The following is a 23858-nucleotide window of genomic DNA, read 5'->3' on the forward strand; positions in this document are numbered from 1 at the left end:
TATGGGGGTGAATTTGAATGGCACAGGAAGACAGTTGGAGGATATTCCAGCATCCAACCCTACACTTGTAACTTGTAAATCAATACGTGTGTGTATGTGTGCATGGGTGTACGTCCTACAAATACAGGAATCATCTAACATCTCTTGATAGTGGCAAAAGAACCACAGTGTGTTTGCAATTGCATGATTATTACCTCCATGCATGAGTCCTGCCTCCAAAAGACATTGCATCAAGCCACTTACCTCATGCACTAATGTTGCCTTCATTGTGGTGGTTTTGGGCTTGTACCGATTTTTCTGTTGGCACAGATGTTCTCAAAGAAGGTCTCCTATTTTGAGAGTGACTTGATCTATCTGACTAACCTTACAAAGTGTGAGATCCTTATGCCTGACAACAGGCAGCCACCTTACCAGCTCACTACCTCCTACTTAGCCTTTCCTCCTCTGTCTGTGTCTGCTTCAGGACTGAGAAAAATAAAATATCAGGTGGAACATCTTAGACACAATGTCTTCACGATGGCTTTATTGCTTTTTTTTCAGCAGTGTCAAGCACAGAGACAAACCTCTTCTGATGCAAGGAGATGAACCAAATACAAAGGAAAAAAATAGCCAATTCATTGCATATGTACAGAGTCAGAACAAAATAAATAACATCAGGAAAAAGGCCATGAAACAAAGTGGAGAATTCACCTGTGCTGAGAAAGCAGGCCTGTTCTCACTGGCATGAAGAACACATCACAAGCACCCAGGTACATAAAAGTCCACAGAGACAGGAATTCTCTGTTCACAGCCAGTTTTCATCACTCTTTGCTGTCAAAGCCTATTTACAGGAGGGCAGAGGTGCTTACAGATTGAGTCAGAAGAAAAGAGTCAGCTGGCATCAGCTACTGACCAGCTTGAGGTGTTTGAAAGAGAGTCTGAAAAATGCACTTTTAAATTCAAGTGTCTTTTCAAACTTAATTTATGATCACCAGAGTATCAAAAATATTTTTTTTTTTTTAAATGTGCTATTCAGATTTTCTTTACATACAAATTTACAATATCCACCAAACCTGGGTATAAAACACTAGTGCTCTGCTGATGCCTATTTGTATATCCTAAAGGCCTGGCCCTCAGGACCCAAATGTGCATTATTTCCCTTACAGACCTGTTATGTATTTTCCAGTCCCAATGTTTGTCTTCCCTATGATTTCACAGTATGCTAGAAATAACCAGGGTTTCAAACCCAAGGTTCTTCAGTATATAGCACAACACCATGCAAGCAGACAAGGACTTAGGATGTTCAGACAGTAGGAGGTGGAAGAGATTGTCAGTGGGCCCAGGAAACTCCTAATTCCTAAAAGCCACAGTTCATAACTGTACAGATCTCCAGGGGAAAAAACAAGATCAGTCATTGTAATATACCTCATCAGACTGGTAAGCAAATACGGGGTTTGGAGACAGGGTGAAAAGTTGACTGACTAAAAGAAAGTGGATTGAAATCCATGCTGTTGTGGATTTTGGGATAGCTGACTCATTGTATCAGTTTGGGACTTAATTATTTTCCCTATTACATCAGTTTAGCTCCCGAATGCTACCAGCAGAGTCATTCCAGATGGATATGGGTATATATGAGGCCACGAGATTGGCGTCCTGCTCCTGAAGGGTCATCTACAAGCATTATGGTCCTGGCCACCGTAAGCACTGGGGTGTGAAAAGTGCAGAGTTGCAAGACAGGGAGCTCAGGACTGCAGTTCTCGTCACCAAGAGTTTGGCACATTCATTAGTGCAGAGATAGCTCAGGAAGAATTACAGGGCTGTGTCAACACTCCAGTCAAGATCCTTTCTTCAGCTAAATGCCCCACCTCAAAGCAGAGAGGCTGGGGCACAGCAGGGCAGAAGCATGTTCTACATGGGCTTTGGTGTTAAGCCTAGATTCACTTTCCAGACAAGAACCACTGTTTCTCAGTCTCCTTGCTTCTAATACCACGTGGATTTCCATAGGCCATTTATCAAACCAAGTTGAACTTGTGCAGACAGAATAAAGTAAGCTTCACAAGGACACATACCGGCATTTACAAGTTTCCTTTTAGTCTGCAAATATTTCATGTTTTCTGCAGAAGCCCACTGGGTTTTGCCTTGTTTAAACACTGTAAAGGTGGCAGGAATGGAGACAAAATAATCCCACCAAACCCCTTTAATCCCTGCCATGGAGAGAAGTGATATTCACTCCTGAGCTTTCTTTGGAACCTCATTTTTCTTTTTAAAAAAACACTGTCAGTCTTTGATTAATCAGTAGGTGCAGCTCTCTTTGAAAGTATTTCCATCAGACTGGAGCAGAGATTTGTTTTTAAGTCCTTTGCTCGCATAGCCCTGTGACACAGACACCACTCTGCCTCATGGCTTCTGAGCCGAACGGCGATCAAGTGGGATATTGAGAAAGAAGTAAATCTGCTGATTAGTTAATGCACAAAACATTTGTTCTCCAGTAACACCTTTCTTGAGAAAAATATAACTCCTTCTTAGGAAAAAAAAAAAAAAAGTATAAACCAATTCAGATGTTTTATCTTCCAGGCTTTTTTGGGATCCCTTTTTCATTCCATAACTACAGTAACAATGCTGCTGCATATATGCCTCTGATTTTAAAAACTAGTTGCAAGTTAATGCCCTGAAATTCTTCAACAGCCTAGAATTTCATTACTGCTCTTTTTTTAAACCCTAAACATGGTCATATTCTCATTTCTTTCTGCTTATGAGAGGGCCACAGAGCACTGTAAGTCCCAACTGAATAGAAATATCTATAGTCTAACGTTTGTATTGAACCTTGTACCTCTAGACCTTCAGAAAATAATCTAATTTTTAGATGTTAATAGTTTCACACATTAATAATTGTTTAACAGCTTAATCACTGAAATACAGTGACTAATTAACAGGAGGGGTTTAATGTCTCACTGGTATAAAAAAGGGAGTAAACAGTTCTAGGCTGAAGATAAAGGAATTATTCTAAAGGCAAATTCCAGTTTCATGCTGCAATTCAGAAGTCACTGAAGTGAAGATTAATGCGAACAGGATCAGAATTTCTGTATAGAGTTTTGGAATCTTAATTCATGATCCTCAAACTTATCTAAAAGCCTAACACATCCAGGTATGCTATTTGATCTTGCCCTGCATTAAATTAACACAGTTGCCTTCACTGGAGTAATTCCTGCCTTACAGAAGGGGCTCAGACTGATGCTTTGTGAGCAACAGCATCAGTCCTGAGTGCTGCATTGTGTATTCAGCATGGGTTCAGGACAACTCAGTCTGGATTGTTGTTTGGAGTTGTGGTGAAGTCCTTGAACTCCATTTTACTGATGAGTGTATGACAACCAGAGTAGAGGAGGCCATTATTGGGTCAAATTCCTGCACTAAGCCACTTAAACAAGGCCCTGATCCGAATGTCATCATTCACTTGATTGCTCATATCCCCAGAGTGAAAAGCTCTGATTTCACCACTGACTCCTCTGTTCTCTGAAAATATGAGGCCAATGCAGCTGGTCTGGCAGCTTTGCACTGCCTGCATCACTAATACTGCCATGCCTGTCACTGCAGGTATATTCAGCACATTCACTTAATCTTCCAAAAACCCTTGACAGTATAATGGCAGTGTGGTTGCCTGTTCTGTGAAGAAATAATTGCAAGTAGGGTGCCTGGGGCACTGTTCCTGACATGCTAATGTACTCAACATTTTATCAAGGAGCTACTCAGTTTAAGTCACATCTTATCTTCAGGCTCCCATGAGGAATAGTCTGGAGGTACATCTCAAGGACTGCAGAAGGCCCTGTGGCATCAGTAAATAACCAGCTAAATTTTTCCCTGTCATGTCTCCAAAAGGCAAGCCCATTCCTGCTGCCTTTGGCATATGGTTAATGCTGGCACGGGTCAGCACAGGGCTGAAATGGAAAAGAAGCTGTAAATACAAAGCAGAAGGTCCCCCTTGCAACTAGAGTTACAAGCATGGAGTGAGGAAAAGGAGGGTGAAGAACAAGAGTGAAAATGCACAGGGTTTCTCACTGCTCATAGCTCACAGACATGGACCTTCTACCCCAGAAAAGCTGCCTAAAGCAGATGGGAAGGGCTTCCCTCACATCTCATAAACGAGGTTGTTGGCAATGGTGTTTCACTTACGCTCAACAGTTCTGTGCTCCAACTCCCCCTTTGCTTGTCTGGGACCTGGGACTTCAGTTCACACCTTAGGCACCTCAGTGCTCCTCTGCAGCCCACCAATTTTGTTGGGCATAAATAGTTATCATGATAGATAAAGAGGGTGAATGACTTTGCAGTTCAATCAGAATCAAATCTTTCCTAGACTGACGTTGCTTCCAAACTGAACTGGTGAGAGGAAGCATTTTACACCAAGTGGAACAACTTGGAAGCTGAGAGAGAGCTTTCCCTTGCTTCCTCTGGGTTCCCTTGCCACTAGCCATTCACTTGGTAAAATGCAGACCTAGGTCACAAATGCTTGCTTTGAATCTGGCATAGGAGAAGAATTGGTGGTACTGGTGGGACTTCTCCAGCATCTCTGTGTGAGTCCTAATCCAGATCTGAAAGCACTCACCAGGGCAGCACCAGCACTAAACAAGAAGAGGGCCCTTGCCTCTGAGAACCTCACTGAGATTTCAATGGGGACCTTGTTCCTGCGGTATCAGGGTAGAAGGGCTGAAGTGCAAGCAACATGGGGGAATTTTAAGTATCCTCTTGGCTTCTCTGGATTTTGGGAATTAGAGAGATGCTAAAAGAGGATTTTGATGATCATATGGCATGTCAGTGTTGGATTCTAACTGTTAACGATAAGGTTTATGTGTAATGTAGCCATAACAAAGATGGCTTGCACCTGTCTAGCCTGGGGTCTTGTCAGGAGGTTAATTCCAGGACCATGGAGCTGATTATTACTATCTTCACAATATCTACCTATCCTCTTATGTTTTGCAGTCTGGATAGCCATGGCCACACCATGACAACATATGAGCTAGCTCACTGAAAACTCATGGTTGCATGTCTACCCTTCATGGCAGTTATGTCAGAGTATCTCATACCCTTTACTGACTTCAGTCCTCTACGCTGTTCTCAGTCTCACATGTGGAGAAATACTGTGGAAGCATCGAGCTCAGATGATAATAGCTATACCTCTGGGTGCATGTAACAACTGCCCTCTCAGAACTGCATGTCCAGACCTGCAACTCTCCTTGGCAGTGAATCACAGATGATTAAGGCAAGCAAACAAGTAAGACAAACCCCAAACCCACCAATCTAAAGATGAACTGTATTTCATTATGAAGAGAAAGAAATCCAGATGCTGCTAGCACCTGGTAGATAAGTTGAGATCTCTAAACTCTGAAAGAGAAGCTTTCTACGTACATGCACTGGTGACCAAGACTCTCCTTCACGAGGACATGTTATAGTAAGATGAAAGCAGCCCAATTAATTGTTAAGTGTACACATGGGTTGGGCAGAGATTTCTCACCCCCAGTGTAAAATTTAGGCAACCCCATTTGATATGGTTGGGTGGGATAAAAACACAAGCATCCACACCCTTGTGTTGTCTATCTTGTGACTGAGTTTGGGATTGTGGGGATTGTCTCAAATGCAGTGTCTGGGAGCATGAGCTGCGTGTGATACCCTGTGAGCTGCCAGCCTGGTATGTGTGAGCAGGATTTGGTTTCACCCCTCTCCTACACCCCTACACCAAGAAAAGAAAAAAATAACTATTCCTTTTGTTTTAACAGGATCCATGTGTGTTCTTCAAATAGGGATTGCCCCATATGAAAACAAACAGGCCTTCAGAAAAGAGGTAAAACACACATGCACACCTTAAAGATCTAACAATGCCTTCATCATAGGATGAAAGCTCCCCACAAAAGCTGAAGAAGAAATCAATTTAATAGCTCCTTCACTCCTTCCTGACTCCTGGAGTGCCAGTTACCATGCTGAAACAACTTTTTTTCTGATGAAAGCAACTTTGCTTGCTGCTGTGACACTAGTTTCTTTTCATCTGGAGAGTGGGTCCTTATGGCAGGTCTGATTCAGTTAAGGATTACAGAATTCTACATCTCCCTTTCCTGGCAGTGTGTACAAAGCAAGTGCAAATGAATTACAGACCAATTGTTTTCCCCTGATCCCTAATGATCCTGGATGTGTTAATGCACCGAGATCTACGGGCAAACTTAGAAAGAATGAAAAACATAGCCGGGCTCTGCTTTTGGCATCTGTACCTGTTTTTTATACATGCAAATCGAGTTTCCTGTTCATTGAAAACAACAAAACAAAACACAATGTCATGAGCATAGTGCAGAGAAGGACATCCATGCTGCTCCTTCTCAGCCACTTGCTTTTCCAGAGGGCACCAAGGGTGCTTGGAAAGCTTTTGCTAACAAGGATGGTGGGCAATTAGCAGAACACACTGCAGCAGTGGGGCATCCTCCGAGGGGCTTTCCTGGTACTGCAGCTTCATCTTTACACGTGTCAAACACAGAGGCAGGGGCTGTTCTGTTCATGTTCCTCCTGTCCCTTCTCCCCGTGTCCCCAAGTCCGTCTTCAGTGCCTTATTACAACCTCTTATCAATGTGACTTTGGGCACATATGTTTGGCTTTTTTTTTTTCCTGCTTCTTGCCTCCCTCTCTCCTTTGCTGGCTCATTTCTTTAAAAAGTGCGATTTATCTGTTTCAGAGATGCCGCTTCTGGTTAAAGCCACCAAGGACTCAGGATCTCCCCTCCCTTACCCCCCATACTTCATTATTTATGACACATCAGGATCTCCCAGGCTCTCCTCAAGTGACTGGGACCTTTACTCATAGTTATCAGCCCCTGAGGGTTTGAAACTTAAGAGTGAAAGCTCTGAAAAGGGAGAGGAAAAGTTCTTCTCTGCCTCTTGGCTTGTCTATTCTTGTTCTGCATGCCAGTGGCTTTTCCAGTTTTGTGTCCTCTGTTGGCTCATGCAGAGCATGTCATTTCACAAGGAATTGTCATCATATCACTGATTCCTGGGGATCCTTCTGTCTCTTGGTTTCTCTCTTGGATGCTCAGTGCTTGGAGAGCCTCTCCCCATCACACCAGAGAGAATTCAGCCTGGAAGCCAGAGCACCGGCGTGTCTTTGGTGAGCACTTGGTCAGCATGGAGATCTGGGTGCTGAAGTTGGTGCCATTGCTGCCTAAGGAAGGGTGGTGATACTTCATGTCTGAGCCCAGGAACCGCTCCAGATGCCACCTCCGCCATTTTCGCTTGAGCTCAGCCTGGACCTAGGCAGTGGAAAGACAAGTAAGTCAGCAGAGGGGAGCATTTTCTATTGTTCTGATTTGATTGTGTGAGCAGCCATGGGCAACTCACCTACCAAGGGGCCAAGAATTATTTTATAAAGGCCACTAAACTCAACCTATCCACATCTTTAAACCACACAGAAGAGAGGTGACACTCCAGACAGTAAAATACTAGAGCCGAAATCCCTGAGCTTCAGCAGAAAGGTGAGCACAGGGCATTTCTTATCTGATACCGTGAACGTGGCAGACAACATTAATGGCAATACGTTCTACACTGTGTGAGTATAATTAAGATTTTTTTTTTCACTGCCCTGCTTTTGTCCAAATACAAATGATTTAACTACAGCTTGTTTGTAAAGCTGTCAATACAGCTGTGTTTTTTTAATAGAAGCTACTTGTTCCTGCTCAGGGAGTTTACAGACATCATCTGGCTTACACTGTCCAGATTCGAACCATGAACAAATCTGGCCACCATCCCTGTCCCCTCCTGCAGCCTTCCAGTCCAAACTTTTAGATAACAGTACGAATTAGACAAAAGAGCTGTGTGTGAGGGTCTCTGGGATCAGTCAGCACAGGAACAGTACAATATGAGGATGCAAACCCCAGGACTGGAAACATGGGAAAGGCAAGATCAATGCCTGTAAGGTAGGAACAAGTTCACCTGGCACTGGTCTGTGTCTAAGAAGTCATGTCAATGCCTGTACTGGTTTTGGATCATTAATAAGTTTGTGTGGTACTGCCCTGCTTCACACAGGCCTACTGGCAAAGGTCTCTGCTGGAGCTGGCCTATGTTCCCTGCATATCATTGCATGATGGTACACATGGCATCAGCACGGCTGAAAGCAGCACCAGAGCTGTAAGAGAGCAAACTGTGATTCTGGACTAGGAAGCTGGAATACAAACCCAGACCACAGCTGCTTCTTTCTTGTCTATGGTCAGTTTATTGAGCTGAAATTGCTCCAGCTGACAGCAGATCCAAGATTTTGGCTGTTCACCTCGATAGCCTTCATGATACGGATTTAATCAGTCTCTGCTGAATTTCTTATGGTCAGATGGAGCATGGTACAAAAATATCACTGCACTAACAAGCCTCCATCTTGGCAGTAGGCCTGATTCTGTGAAGGATTCATTGAGGAGCTAAGCATGAATAGGGCTTAGAAGATGGGCTTTATCCTGCTGAAGTGGTCCTTTTGGATCAGGGTTTATGCAAGATCATATGGGAGTTCTGCTGATGCTGTCTCATGAGAGACTCAGCAGCAGCAATACTACAGTGCACACAAAGTCCTAATGTGTTTATTAATTGTGCTGGAAACTGTCAAGAAAATGCTTGTTTTTCTGGAGTGAGCAAGTCGACTTGGATGCTTCCCCCCAGTATGGTAACATCAGGAATGGGACGTTTCTCAATCCACTCTCTACAAGCATTCAATTCGCTTTAGCTGCAAATATTAACCAAAGAATACTGTTGATCTTACCTCCCCATTGAGAAAACAGTACAGAACAGCCACCACAAATCCCTAGAGGAAAGTACAGAACAGGCTTTTAGCACCTCGCAAACTCACTGCAGTCTCAGAGAAAGGGCACACTGCTGGGGAACTAGTGCCCCTTAGAAACCACTTGATTGCATTTTCCCCATAAAAGGAGTAGGGGAAGATTGGTTAAGGTATTTTGCAGCAGATGTATTGGTGTGAGTTCAGAGATTGCTCCAGACTTGTGGTTAAAGACATCAGGAGTCAGTTCAGCTCCAAGGGTCACTTGGTCAATCGAACGGGAGCATTAAAGGCAACTGGAAGGGATACTCGACTCAACTCTCCTGCTTGGTCTTGTCAGCAGAAACTGGAGAAATCTAAACATGCTCACTAGTACATCATCAAGGTCAGAAAGATCTTAGACATGGTATGGGGCTAAATGGTTCTTTTCCCATCTTCCCTGCAGTGACACCTCATTTTTGAGAATCTCATCTTCCACTGAAAAAATGAAAAAAACCCTCTGTCTAGCACTTATGGTTGCAAACACTAAAGGCAAGGAGTGAATGTAGATCCATTTATCTCTCAAAGGAGAGATGCCAGATGTGAAGTGATGATGATGTAGACAGAGACGTTAACTCAGTCACCACTGAACAAAGCATGCCACTGACACATGTATGGTACATGGTGACAGACAGATCCTGCTTGCTGGCTGTGAGGACACAAAGTGACTGGAGCTGATAAATGGGTGGATGCATTGGGGCAAAATACATAAATAAATGCTTCTTTTCATGCAACAGCAGGGCCAAGGTTAACAGTCCATCACTGGAACTGACTGAAGTGAAGCATGTGGGAGGGTCTAAGAAGCAAACTTCATTAGGGCTTCCTAAACATTAAAGTGGAGGATAGCCCCATTATCCATTCTGGCGGGGAACCTGTCTCCTATGCAGGATCTACAGGCAGGACTTGGCTTATTAACAGAGGAGAAAGTTCATGTAAATCAACTGGTTGAAGACAGACTAGGCTCCTGTTAATGGCCAGAAAGACACTCCCCTCCAGGTCATTAATCTCATCTCACACCATGTCAATAATATATAAAGTGAACTGAGATGCTCATTTTTATCTATTTAGTACAAAAAACCCCTGGGGTGACTAACTTATAGAGGTACATTTTCTTTTCAGCTGCCTAAAATAAGGAGAGAAAATCTCCTTCTGGAATTCCAGGAGGCAAAATACAAAATTATCTTCCATCCTGGCCAAGCTGGAGTGAATAGCTTTTTCCCTCAAGGTACAAAAGCAGTATTGGGCATGTCTGGGAAAATCCCAGCTCCCATGTTTGCTTATTCCCTTGTCAAGCTTGTTATACTCCCTGCAGACAGACCTGGTGACTGACTGGTGGACCAAAGAGTGGCTTACCTGGAACGACCCAACCACGAGCTCAAAGACCAGCTTAACTTCTGCTTTGAAATTGTCAGGGAAGAAAGCAAACATGATGTAGTGAATGCCAAAGAGAGGGATCAGCAGCAAGGTGGACTTGGCCAGCCTCCTGTTGGAAAGACAAACATAAGGGGAGGGGGAAGAGGAGCTAAAGGGTTGGCTGATGAGAAACCCTGCATCTGAGCCCTACGCAACCCCAAAATGTTAATTTGCTGCAGTATATATTTGCTGGTTACCTGGATCGTGATGGTGTAGCCCGTATGCATGTTACATGACTTTGCTTGCCCGTAGGAGATGTGGTATAGGGCACCTACCCTGACGTCCTGGGAACATCCAGACTTTCAACAGCAGCCTTGAGCGAGGCACGAGGCAGCATCAGGAGGCTGCCCTCGCCCAGAGGGAAGAAGTGTCTGGGGTACAGTGAAATGGAGGGTGTTGAGATAGCTCCTGACAGCCTCAACTCCCCAGGATCTCTCTGATGACCTCAACTGGGATGCAATGACCTGTGGGGGTGGACCCTCAGCTGGGCACAGTCACGTGGAGGCAGTTCCAACTAACCAAGGACCATGCTGGGAGCATTTCCACAGGCTTAGTTTCCTCCTTGTTAACAGTTCTCATATAAATATATACGTGCTTCCAGCTAAGGCAGAGTGATCAGCCCTAGATTATTTTTCCTTGGCTCATGGACTGCAGATGGTTGGTGATTTCAGATGTGGTGACAACATAAAATGTGACATCTTTACTCCTAGTAACTTCAATGGAGGGATTTCTTTCTTGCTTCTCTCTTCTCCCCCTCCCACCGGAGACCTTTTTTCATCTCCACAAGCTAAATCATCATCTAGCACTGTCCTTGTTTGCTTGGGATTTCTGAAAATGACAGCTTCTAGGAGAGAAATGGTATGTTTAGCTCAAAATAATGACAGGCTATTGCACAGTTAATATCTCCAAAGGAGGGGGGATGAACAGTATTAGTGCTTAATGGCATCAGGCTGGGTAATCAGGGGTTGAATTAGGAAGATATGATCATTTATTAAATATAATCATTATTAAAATATAACTGACAGAAATAAAATTAAATCAAGGGCCTAAGGATGCTTATGGGGGTTTTAGCTCTCTTGGTCAATCACATCCTCCTGTGTCCCTCTCCCAGAAGCTTCTGGAGGAACTGAAGCTATGTCTGGGATGTTGGAAATACTTGTTCTTCCATCTGCAAACCCTTCATCCCCAAAGTCTCATCAGGCTCAGTCCCCTCAGACCCTCTTCGTTTATTTTGCCATCTGTATAAGCCCACTGGGAAGGCTGCTGTGCCAGCTTTATGCAGATGATGTTCATCACTGTATCTCCCAACAGACCCTTCCAGCTTTCCTGGGGCCTGGCCCAAAGGCAGCTTGACATTAAGGCTGTGGTTGGAGGCTGTGGTTCTCTGGGGGATACCAGCTGGCTGAAAGACAGATGGGTGCAACTCATTCCAGGCAAAACAAGGGCCTGCAGGAAGCTGAGGAACTTTCCAGGAATTTGCCTTGCCTACCACATTTCTCACTAGCAGGCACATCCCTGCTTACAGGGAGTAGATCCAAAATCTGAGTCTTCTTGGATGTCTTGCTCTGCCAGAGGACTGTCACTGTCATTCGTGACCATCAGGGTACCACATTTCTTGTTCTTAGAAGCAGTTCTGGCCAGTGTGACTCACAGTAGCATGACCCAGCCCTAACTGACCCAGCTCCTGACATATGAGAGAGCAATTAATTTTCTAAGCAGATCAGAGTTCAGTGAATATCAATACCGGCTTTGCAGAGATCTCTCCTCTGTCCCCAGTCTTTCAGGAACAGGAGAGGAGATCAATGCGATGCTACCTTTGTGTAACATATTAATAGAGACAGTGGTTGCAATCTCTAACTGATTAGAAAATCAGGGCCTCGGTTATAGCACTTCTCCTCCTGGTTGGACTGCGGCAATGAAGAGGGCATACATGCCAAACATCAGGAGCCCCCTCCTCCAGTTTGCACAACACCCCAAACCAGCCTCTTGCTCCCAGCACTGAGCTTCCCCAGAATACTGACATTTTAGATCTCAGTTTGACTTCAAGGCAAGGGCCATATGGTCTAGCCCTGTGATATTTAAAAGACTCTCCCCCGCCCCCCACCCCCCCAAACATTGCAATCTTCCCTAGTCGTGGTGTAATTTCTCCCAGGAAGCTAAAACCTGTCTGTGCAGGAGCCAGAACTGCTTGGGAGATTGTCTAAAGCTGGTTAAAACTACCTGCTGGAAGCCATGGCTTCTCCAAAATCTCATTACTTCCACTCCCACAGGGTGCACTTCTTACACCTAGCCTCTCTGACAAATACACACGGTGACAGGTAGTTTAGGGAAAACACATCTTCACCAGCCTGCACTGAACCTGCTTCTCTCCTTGGGAGTGAGTAAGAGTGAACCAACATTTTAGTCACGCTTATTGAATGTATAATGGAAAAGTTACCCAGAAAACTTTGATGATAGTATTGATCTATGAACATGTACAGAAAAGAAAGACATGAATTTTGCACAAGATTTCTGTTGCAGAAAACTTCTATTTGCCTGAACTATTTCTGTCTCATTCTTGCACATGTCTCTCTCATTTCCAAGAAAACTGTTTTGGGAGACTTGTTTTCACAGTTTTCAGTACATTAAAGCCCAGTTCACTGTAGCATTAATGAGTGAGTCAGCAGTGCACCTGAACTTCCAGTCTGCAGCTAGATTGAATAATACTATCAACGTGTTATTTTTTTAATAAAATAAATAATATAAAATAAACAAGAGAAGGAGGGAGAAATGCAAATGAGGGATCCCTGATGCTGTTAGTTTAAAACATTTATCTCAGATTTGGCAGTAGCAACCCATACATATCATTAGCAGCAGGTTTTTTGCCAAGATCTCTTCGGTCCTGGAGGCAAAACCCCTGAAGCTAGCAGAAGTATTTCAGGTAATAAGAGAACGATATATAAAAGAATCCAGGAACCTACAATTGTAGATCACATGCTTAATGTCATTTATAAAAGGGTCTGGACCCCAGATGTCTCTACCGATAGCTGTCTAACCATGAAAAACATAGTACCGCACTGAGAACGACCCTTGGTGGGATCCAGCCTTCAAGTTGGGACACTTAATATTCTTGTCCGTATAAAGCGTGGTGTCGCATGTCTCACTGCAGTCAATACAGTCAGTGGAGATTTCCAGATGCCCCAGAGAATCTGGCTGGTGGCCAGCTGCCACTGCGTAACGGTACAAGTCTCCCATAGGTCCTGGGTCCTACGTGCCAGGTCCAGCAAGTATCTCAAATGTTCTAAAGCATCTTATATGGGTTGGACACCTATAAGTGAGCAACTGATTCATGCCCTAATGGAAATGAGATGTTTTTCCTTGTGGAGAAGAAAGGAGAGGAACTGCAGATGAGGAGATTATTTGTACTTCAGCACTACCTCCCCGTTTGTCAGGCCAGTAGGGGGAAGTCCACGTTACTGCGTGGTTGTTTTACATTTGTTTACAAGGCAAAGACAACTTCCCTGGCAGCTCCTGCTTCATTGGAAAATGTTACATAAAAATCCCTAAACCCAAAGCTCAGCGTGATCTTTGAGGTAATCTGGGCATAACCCTTACGATGTGTGTTGGCAGCACTTCTGCTGAGATGAATGGGCTCCAGGCTGAAGCTTAGTACTAGAACATATTTCAATATGCTGATTTAATCTATGTACCTGGCCAAAGGTGTTGCAATCCTGGGGGTAAAAAGTTACAATGCCCAATTGGAAACATATAAAGGGAGGTGATAGAAGGGGTCTGGTAACGTTGGTGTGTTATGATGACAGAAAAAGGTAATTGGCTTCGATTGCTGCAGGGAGGAGTTAAGGTCAAATACTGAAATTTCCTTTCATAAATCCGAGAATCTCTTGAGGCAGATGAAATGCATAATTTACCATCACTAGATAGAAAGACTCAGAGCCATGGCTGGTCAGTGTTTTAGGACCATATCGATATTGTCTTCTATTTTGCAGAAGGATGAACTGAGTTCAGATTCTTCAGGGTACCTAAATGCACTGCTCCCTCCAAAGACAAAGAAGATTTAAGAGCAGTGACCATGCAGACACTGGACTTTTTCCTTTTCTGTTCTTTTCTAGTAATCATTTAATAAATATCTAGGCTAGTTGAAGTGCTGAGCAAGTGGCAAGAGTCAAAACCAAGCCAGTCTGAGCTTTTGTTTTATTTGCATTGAAGCCAGAATAAATCCATGCAGACAGGCAGATTTCTTGTACTCTTAGAATACTGCAATTAAGACCAGTCTTGGCCACTGAGAGAGATTCTGATCTCACTTTCATGTTGGTCATTATAAAAATCGCCATTCAGGTCAGCCTTATATCCCTGAAATTAAAGCATTACATCAAGCTAAACTTCTGAGAGTGCTGCTTCTCAACAGCGAAAAGAAATGCATTGAATTAATCCAATCTAATTTAGCGGTCTGCTTTCGGATGAGGAGAATTTGCCATAGATTCTGTCGAATGTACTGATTTTGTAGATCTCTCCTCCTTTGAAAAAGGAAGTTGAGGGTAACTAGTTCAGAAAAAAAAGCCTGTACACTGTGGACAGCTACTCTTTTTTATCAGGGTCCCTCTGCCTTCAGAATCAAATAAATATTGAATATACAAAGAAAAAGTCATTTTTGTTTCATGATCATTATTGCTGCTCTCATTTATTCATCACTAATCCCAGGAGAAAGCTTTCTCACCTGTCTGATCAAACTGATGTAAAACATGTCCAGCCATTTAAGCAAATGCCCTGTTTCCTGATTTCTGATCAGCTTTAATTGATTAACATACTTGATTCTGATCAGTGCAGACAGATGAAATAATGAACTAGTAGCCAAATAGGTTTCCCAAAAATCATACAACACAGTTGAAAAAGTTTGGGACTTACGAATATTGGCTGGTTTCATTGTGTCCAACATCTGGAGAATGCAACTTTTGGACTAAGATACGGATGATGCAGATGAAGAGAATAAAGTTCACCTGTTGGGTTGGGGAGAAAGGAAACAGAGAAAGAAATAAAAAATTAGTATTTTTCTCTGGTGAAAAGAGCTGATCATTATAGGTTAATTCCTTTCACTGCAATATTTTTGCCATGGAGCAAGCTGTTAAAAAGCCATGAACAGAGAATCCCATTCTGGGAGCACATAGTAAACCAACACAGGGTGGCAGCCATCTTGGGCCTGACATCAGCCTGCTTGGGACTTTGTGTCATACATCCCAAGTATGATGATGTCAAACCCATAGAGCACAGCTATGCACGACGTCCTGCTGTGTGGGGGAGTGCCGACGACAGGGTGGGAAAAGAGCCTTGGGAGTTAGCAGAGTGACGGATGCCAATGCCCTCAGGAGATGGTGACATGGACCAGCTGCTGAGCATGTCAAAGACCAAGGCAGTGAGCCAGGGAAACCAAAACACAAAGCAGTATCCACTCAAGCAGGCCTCTACACAATGCTATTGGGCACATCTTCTCTGTAGAGAAGCTGGAGACCTTGTATAGCAAGGGACAGACTTCACTGACGCAGCAGAAAACATTCTCTACTAGGAGGTTAGACCAGAGGAGTCTAGCTAGTGCCTAGATTTTAGATGGTGCTTGTCACTCAAAAAATCTCAAAGTGCTCCACCAACACACTCAAGCAATGTTAACCTTACTTAATAGCAAAGGCGTAGAGATAGGAATGGCAATTTCCTAAAGGCACATAGTAGATGGCATGAGGTGAATGCAAATCTACTCGCTTTTAAGGTGCTATCCACTGAATTACGCTGTTATTCATGCAACACATATGACAGAAAAGTGATGACAGATTTCTGTGGAATTAGTTTAGTTTTAGTTTGGCACACAACCTCCTTTCACGGTTAGTGAATGCACAAATGTTTCTGATTTTTAGACTCAAAGCTGCAAGGGATTGTGTTAAACAGCCAATATGATTTCCTGCAAAAACAGATTGTGAAATTTCCTCCAGCAATTCCTACGTTTATCTCAACAACAGGTGAATAAAGTAGACTGAAGCACATCTCTCAGTTAGACACTCTTTTTTTCAAAAGTTAGGTGATGGGAAATTAATTGTATTTCTTGGTTATGATGCATCTCTTAATCACTTTTTATCTACCTCATGCCATTTATCATAGTTTCTGTTCACATTTATTTGCTTATAAAAATAGTTTGCCTCTGACTTGGTGGCAAGTGAAATTTATCAGTTCAAAACAGTATCGTCTAGATGAATTACTCTAATGAGCATTGATAATAACAAGCTGCTGCACTAAAGGTAAGATTGGAGCAGTTAAATACTGTTGGCTCGTAGTGATCAAGATCAAACATGAACACAGGACAGTGATGAATCAAGTGGAGTATGACATATAGACAGTATAGTCTCAGCATTGCATGGTAGAAGATACGGGTGTGAGGCTACTGGAGAAGGTGTTTAGTTTATTTTTCAGCCTAGAGTATAATCAAAGGCACTGGATCTCTTCTCAGTGCTTAATATTTTATATATCTTATATATGTATTTCTTCCTTCCATTGAGATCTATGCTTTATTTCCATGGACATGGAGAAAATGTTGCATTCCTCCCAGAAGAAACCTGTTGTTCAACAGGCAGCAGTTATCATACCCTTCCTTTGTGCCAGATTTATATGATATCTACAGAAGGAAAATCAGAAATTGCTGGGTAAATTTTGTTTGGCAATGAGAAAATTTATTGGCCAAAAGAAAATACAGACTCATTGATCTGAGGAGAACAGAGTGTATTTCTTTACCAAAAGGTTACCTTGGGAAAGGGAAATACTGTCTATAGATTTATATGATGATATAAATATTTTGAGATGTGTCATCTAAGTATTGTATTTCTTTTCAGTGAGGTGAATAGAGTAAGATGTAATTATTCAAACTGCTTCAGTCTGAAATCTCTGCATGAAAAATGCTACAGAAAAGTCTTCCTGTAAAGGTCATAATGTACATGGAATAAGAAGAATGTATGCCTAAGAAAAGATTTCTGTTTAAAAGAGAAATATTTGGTTTGATTTCTGTTGCATTCTTTTTCTTCCATTCCCACATGCTTGCCTTCATTTAAGAAAACTTAAAGCTAAGTTTAACTCAAGTTCATTCGATTTCAAGTCTTGGCTTGATAGCTGACAGTGGAAACATGTAATATTCAACAAGGATGGAAGGATTCAGAGTTCCTCGGAAATGTCATGCTTTCTGTGGTTAGAATTGATCATATCCAGAGAAGTAAGAAGTCAAACACTTCTGCTGATTTATCTGGAAATTAGCCAGGCTTCTCAAGAACTTACTTTCAGAACACATAGCTGGATTCTAACTTTGTATTAGATTCTGTAATCTGGGGGAATTAATCTAACCTCTTTGTATCTAGGTAGAAATTTGTGGTAGGACTCATTCCATTTTACGTTATAGTATTGACATCTACAACCGAACAAATCATCCTGGGATCTGTGTATGATCAGCTCAGAGAAACAGAAGCATTAATGGAACAATTAATCTGATTGAATTTAGACATCCACTGATTCATTAGACAAGATGAGCCTTTCCTGGATCTCTAACCATGTTCCTCAACCTCTTCTGGCTAAACACACCCATGGCTACTGGATCAGAGTGTTCAGGGCAACTAGCTGAGATGGAGGTGGTCAGAGTTAAATCAAATGAACTCCACCTTGGTTGTTCAGACACTCAAGTTCTTCCCATGTTCAATGCTTAAAGGTAAAGATGTTTATCCAGAGGGTGAACTTTCTCATCCTAAAAACAGACATTCAGTATACAGTGAGATTTTATCTGTCAATGCATTTTCCGTGGACATTTACAGAACACTTCTCAACACCCCTTCACCCCCCACACTTAGTATTAAAGATGGCTTTGCAGCCAGCAGAATGTGCTGATACTTTACCAAAATAGACACCAAAATAGGAGTTTTAATGATCCACCAGAATGGGGATTCCACTATTTCCTCCCAGCACCTAAAAAGAAACAAAACCAGACTTAAAACATCTAGCAAAGCAAACAAGCAGCTATGTAACCTTCTCAGATACTTGGTTTCCCTAAATGCTAAAGTTGGCTATGCTAGCTTATATGAAGAGGACTAAATCTGGTGTGCATGAACTGGGAAGGGCTGAAGACTTGCTTTGCAGTGTCTTTGATCACTGGTAGGTAGCAGTTGCCCCAGATATAATGCTGTGAGCTCTCTTCCCATTGGTAATGGAATGGGCTGGAGGATGTTATCCAGGGTTAATGTGTGGGAGGATGGTGAGTTACTTGTTTATCCTACACTGACGTCTGCTACAAGGATCAAAACCCACACATTCTCGAGGCCTCCAATGCCATCCACCATCATGGATGGGGGTTTTGCTAAACATGGAGTAATTGGGACCACCATAAAAAAACCCACATGCCCTTCTGAAAAAGATGATAGCCTATGGTGGGATTAGTCAGACTTAACGTAGCTAGCTGCATGTGAGCTATAGATCTAGTCAGATTAAGTCCTTAGGGTCCAGGGTGTGATATATTTCATCCTGAAGTCAGAATTGTTTGTAAACCACACCACTCACGTATGTCACCTGGAACTATATTTTAAAACCGACAAGATAATGACAAAATAGGAATGATGTAGAAATGACTAATATTACTTGGGACACATTTCTCTGCAGACCTCACAAGAGTCAGGTGATCGAAGGTGCATTTCTATGAGAGCATTCATGAAAACTGGTCTGCATTCACGTCTGAAACAGATTAGTGGAACCCATTCATTTCACCTGGATTCAGCTCATCTGATTCAAAATGTTGACAGCACAAGTAATGGTAGATGAACAAAGGTACTTTTAGGGCACAGTTCCTGAGAACTATTTTAGGATGAAAAAAGTTTGCACTCTGTGGACTAAATCACCACTAACTATAAAAGGAGACTAGAGCAAATTGCTCAGATACAGATGCTTATACTTAGTCAGGTGCATGCTGTCCATTCATTTAGAATTAAAGCGTCCCTAATTATGCCTAGCACACTTCATTTTTAAAATAAGTTCAGGCAGTCTGAATGAAGGTCACTTTAATTTGGAGTTAGAATGTTTAAGTTGTTTAACCAATCTTAAATAATTAGGTTTTATTTAATCTGGATTAACTTCCTGTAATTTTTCTCTGTAGGTAATTTTAGTATGCCAAAAAAAAAAAAAAAAAAAGTTTGGTATTAGCACATCCTGTAAATTCACACTCTGTTTTACTTGGCACAAAAATGTAGAGCTCTAAAAATGCAAAGAAGTCTGTATTTTTATTAAGAGTTGCTGGAACTGAGTGAAAATATATAGTAAAAAAAAATTGGCATCCATACTGTTTATATCCTTTGGTCTCTGTGTCACTGTAGAGGCTATTTATTAACAGAGTAAATAAGGTAAGTTTTATGCAGATAGAGTGAAACCATAAAGAAGTCAGTAGCCCTCAGGAAATGTGTTAGCATGACTATAAATCAAAAACACAGTGAGAAATCTGAGCTGCTTCTCTTACTGAAATAAGAACAAATCAGGACACATTTGGAGAGGGAAAGAAGGAAACAGAGTTAACCATGCACTGCAAATGCAAAAAGCAAGGGCACGCACAGTGAGTACATAATAAGCACCTGGTTTCTCAACTCCCTGGAGTGTTTTCTCATAAAAGCCTTTCCAATTACCATAGTTTGACTGCTTGAGTAAAAGCATGAAAGAGGATTGCAGGATCAGATTCTATTTTACTTGCATATATCCTTGGATAGCTCCGATACCTGCCTCATTTACTTAGCTGTATTCTACCTGCTTCTTATATAAAATATCAAAGGCTGCTGATAGGTTAAAGAGGATGAAGAGCGGATCCTAAGTTCTGCCTGAGGGGGGAGGGAAAAAAAGTTTTTAGCCTTTTTCTGTGGGAGAGCTAATGTGCATGTACATTTATTATGTATCTGCTGCATGAGCATATTTAGGGCCAATTCTGCAGGATGCAAAGCTCTGCTCTGAGCATGGGGCAGCTGCTCAGCTGGTATCTTTGTTACACACAGGATTACAGGGCCAAATGTGACCATCAGGGTCTGCTGAAAAATTCCCTGCAAATATCTTGACCAAGGGATTGGAAACAAAGAGGGTGAGTGACTGGTCTCAGTTGTGTGTCTTCGTTTCCTGGTTCATGCTGGCAGGGCAAAGCCTCTGCTCTGCTCTGGCTGCCCTCAGGGTTAGGGCAGGATGGCTGGGTTACTAAAGCTGAAGGTCTTTCCTTGGCCCTCCTTGGAGATAAAGGAAGGAAGAATTAGGAAAGATAACTGAGTCCACAGGCTTACCCAACATCAAAAAAGTAAATCCTGACTATAGTCCAAGCAGTGATGAACACAGATGGGGCACCTGACAAGAGAAGAGATGGTGTTACTGTCAGAAATAATTACCAATGTTTTTGGGGCTGTTACCCCCCACTCTCCATCCCTCCTGAGTGAAACAGGTGATGTTCCCTCAAGAGTGGGCAAATGCTTCACATTTTCAATGCTCACACCAAACAAGCAACATGTTGCCTTTCTTTCCCACTGGCCATGTGAGTTTCCCGCAACTGCTCCCTAGCAGATTTATCTTCCTGTTGAAGTGCCTATAAAAAAACTTCTGATGGTGAAATGCAAGGAATAGGAATCACTTCAGACATCTACAATAGGGACACCTGTATCTAAGCCAGTCACCACAGGCATTCTTTAACATCAGCAGGGAGAAAGATGTACTTCTAACACACAAGACATCTGAGCTACTTCAGATGTTTGCTTTAGGACAAGAAATATTCTCTTGGACTCCCTTGACTGTATTGCCTGGATCTCCACTGACAATAAAGGGAGCCTGGAGTGACAAGTTCACATATAGATGTCTGTAGCTGGCCAGATAAAACTGCCTCTGCTCCTCACTGCACGACCTTCTGCCTGACTAGGGTGGTCTTGTTACATCCTTGTGGTTCCTCTTTTCTCTGTCTTTTGTCTTTGATTAGATTTAGATTGGCAATACTCCAGGAAGGACGCGTTGCTTTGTTCTGCGAGAGTCACAGTATTGTGGACCTTTTGTTACCAGTGATTTCTGAGTGTAATGGTAATGAAACCAGTAAGAACTGTAATGAGCGTGTCCAAATTATTAATGCCCGCATGATCCATTTCAGGTCTATCACTGGTGCTCTTTGCAAATGATGGATGACTGAAAGGCCAAAAGATCCTTCAAGTACCTGTAATTTTCTTGACTTGCCTTTCCTCAACCAAGCAACCTCAGAATACATTTACATTTTCTTTATTAAGCTACCAGCTCAACTGTGCTGAAAGAAAGGGTATCTATGCACAAGGCAGGTTTAAAGAAGGTATGACCTGATTAACTGCATCTGGAACAAGGTCTGCTAACATCATCTCTTCTTATGCATATAGCACGGAGAATTGTCTCTTCTGCAGTGTGAACCCAAGTGTAACTCCTGTCACTTTCGATGGAAGTTACTCTACGGCTAAGTAATCAAATTCCAAGTCTCCAGGCATACCCCTGTATGTGACATCATTTTATTTATTTTTCTTTTCTCTTTTCTTTTCTTTTCTTTTCTTTTCTTTTCTTTTCTTTTCTTTTCTTTTCTTTTCTTTTCTTTTCTTTTCTTTTCTTTTCTTTTCTTTTCTTTTCTTTTATTTTCTTTTCTTTTCTTTTCTTTTCTTTTTTCCCTTTCCTTTCCTTTCCTTTCCTTTCCTTTCCTTTCCTTTCCTTTCCTTTCCTTTCCTTTCCTTTCCTTTCCTTTCCTTTCCTTTCCTTTCCTTTCCTTTCCTTTCCTTTCCTTTCCTTTCCTTTCCTTTTTCCCTCTCCTCCTCTCCTCTCCTCTCCTCTCCTCTCCTCTCCTCTCCTCTCCTCTCCTCTCCTCTCCTCTCCTCTCCTCTCCTCTCCTCTCCTCTCCTCTCCTCTCCTCTCCTCTCCTCCTTCCCTCTCCTCCTTTTCTTGATTCTTCCCTGCCCTAATTATTTCTCAGTTTCAGCTATTGAGAGCAAGCAGTATAAAGCCATTTTGCTTACTTATACATAAATCTTCAGCTAAATGGCTTAAAGGGGAAAAGGAGATCTCTGCTTCCTCTTTGGAGAAAGAGGAGAAGTTGATCTGGTATGATTAATTTGCATAAGTCAGCAATTCAGCTCTGAGTTTCTTTGTGAAGAATTTAATTCTGTCTTCCTTAGCATTTTAACATTTTATTTTATTTTATTTTATTTTATTTTATTTTATTTTATTTTATTTTATTTTATTTTATTTTATTTTATTTTATTTTATTTTATTTTATTTTATGTGTTTGAGATTAGATTCACATTAAAGCAGAAGAAATCACAAATGCAGTAAGTAGAAGGTTATCAACATTAGCACACAGGTGATGGGGCCCCAACATAGCTAGCTGGCCTAAATTCAGTAAGACAAGGAGAGAGTGATGGACTGCAGTGTCTGGTTCAGTCCAGGAGTCCTGCTTTTCTGGGATCCATTCTTACAATGGATGACATCAATGGATGACATCAACTTTGGGATCCTAGTCAAGATCAAAGAACTAAATGACTATAAAGGTGATGAAGATTTTCAGGCCCACAGTCCTTAAAGATATCGAGATGCTCAACTATCAGTTAACCCAGGACAAACTAAATTCTTAAATACCTTTGAAGATATAGGCCAATGCTGTTAAAACTCCTTTGACCATCACTTGATCTTGCTCATAGTTGCACTAAAAATTCTTAACATGCATACTACATCTCTGCCCTGCTGGAACTCCCAGGTTTGTGGATTAAACTACTGTTAATAATGCCTGTCAGGATCACGTAGAAGATGCGTACCCCAGCCAATCAAGATATACCACCAAAAGTACTTCCTCTCTGAAAAGAAGGAGATGACCAACAGGGTGTGAAGATACAACCCCTCCACCAGGAGCCAGAAGAAGTTGGCCATGATGCAGTACTGGAAGAAAACCATCATGACTTTGCAGCCTACCTGGAAGAAAAGAAACAAACAGTGAACTGCAGCATATTTCCATAGTAAACCACACCTAATTACCAGTAAATCTTTCTTTGTGTTTATCTGTGGGATTGCTTTTTGCAGCACCTGAAGCCTTTGTGGAATAAGCTCTAGGGTAAAAAGCCAAAAGCCCGACTAAGCTCACTTGGGGTGGACATTCTTGATACACGCTAACCCCTGCATGGAAAGTGCAGTGTGCATCCTTGAGAGAGCCAGCTCAGGTCTGGATGCCACTGGACTCTGTGAGCCTGGAGATGCACTCAACCTTGCACACCCTGGTGAGCAGTGACAAACTGTTATGCTGGACCACGATCCGTACCAGCATTGTGATGCCCTCTGTAGATTTTGGATGAACATCTGTGGGAAGCTGGCTTAGTGGCAGAGTGGATGCCAGAAGGTCCTGGACTGATGTGCAGACGCCAGCCTCTTTGCTTTGCCGGGCATGGTTTTGTGGGGCTGAGCTGTGAAGCAAACCATTGCACTGGTTTAGAAGAACCCTCCAAAAAGGTGCTACTTTGAACTGAGAACAACACAGTGACTGTTTAAGGTACGGCCAACAAACATTTGGTGTAGCATGATGGAAGTGATTTGCACTGGAGAGTAAACAGGAATGCCTGGGAATTTCTTACACTATTTTT

The 23858-nt window shown here is 42.3% G+C and overlaps 1 protein-coding gene across 1 annotated transcript in view; it reads right to left on the minus strand.

Moving 5' to 3' along the window:
• Positions 1-526: 526 nt before the first annotated feature.
• VIPR1 (vasoactive intestinal peptide receptor 1) overlaps positions 527-23858 on the minus strand; it is a 120039-nt gene continuing 96707 nt past the window's right edge. The window contains exons 7-13 of the mRNA XM_074901114.1: positions 23043-23196; positions 20526-20586; positions 18123-18192; positions 15115-15206; positions 10153-10282; positions 8746-8787; positions 527-7255 (exon numbers count right to left, since the gene is read on the minus strand). Coding sequence (XP_074757215.1) covers positions 7064-7255; positions 8746-8787; positions 10153-10282; positions 15115-15206; positions 18123-18192; positions 20526-20586; positions 23043-23196 — 741 coding nt within the window. The 3' untranslated portion in view covers positions 527-7063. The remainder of the gene's footprint in view (positions 7256-8745; positions 8788-10152; positions 10283-15114; positions 15207-18122; positions 18193-20525; positions 20587-23042; positions 23197-23858) is intronic.

This window comes from Athene noctua, chromosome 2 (assembly GCF_965140245.1).
Source record: "Athene noctua chromosome 2, bAthNoc1.hap1.1, whole genome shotgun sequence".
NCBI lineage: Eukaryota > Metazoa > Chordata > Aves > Strigiformes > Strigidae > Athene > Athene noctua.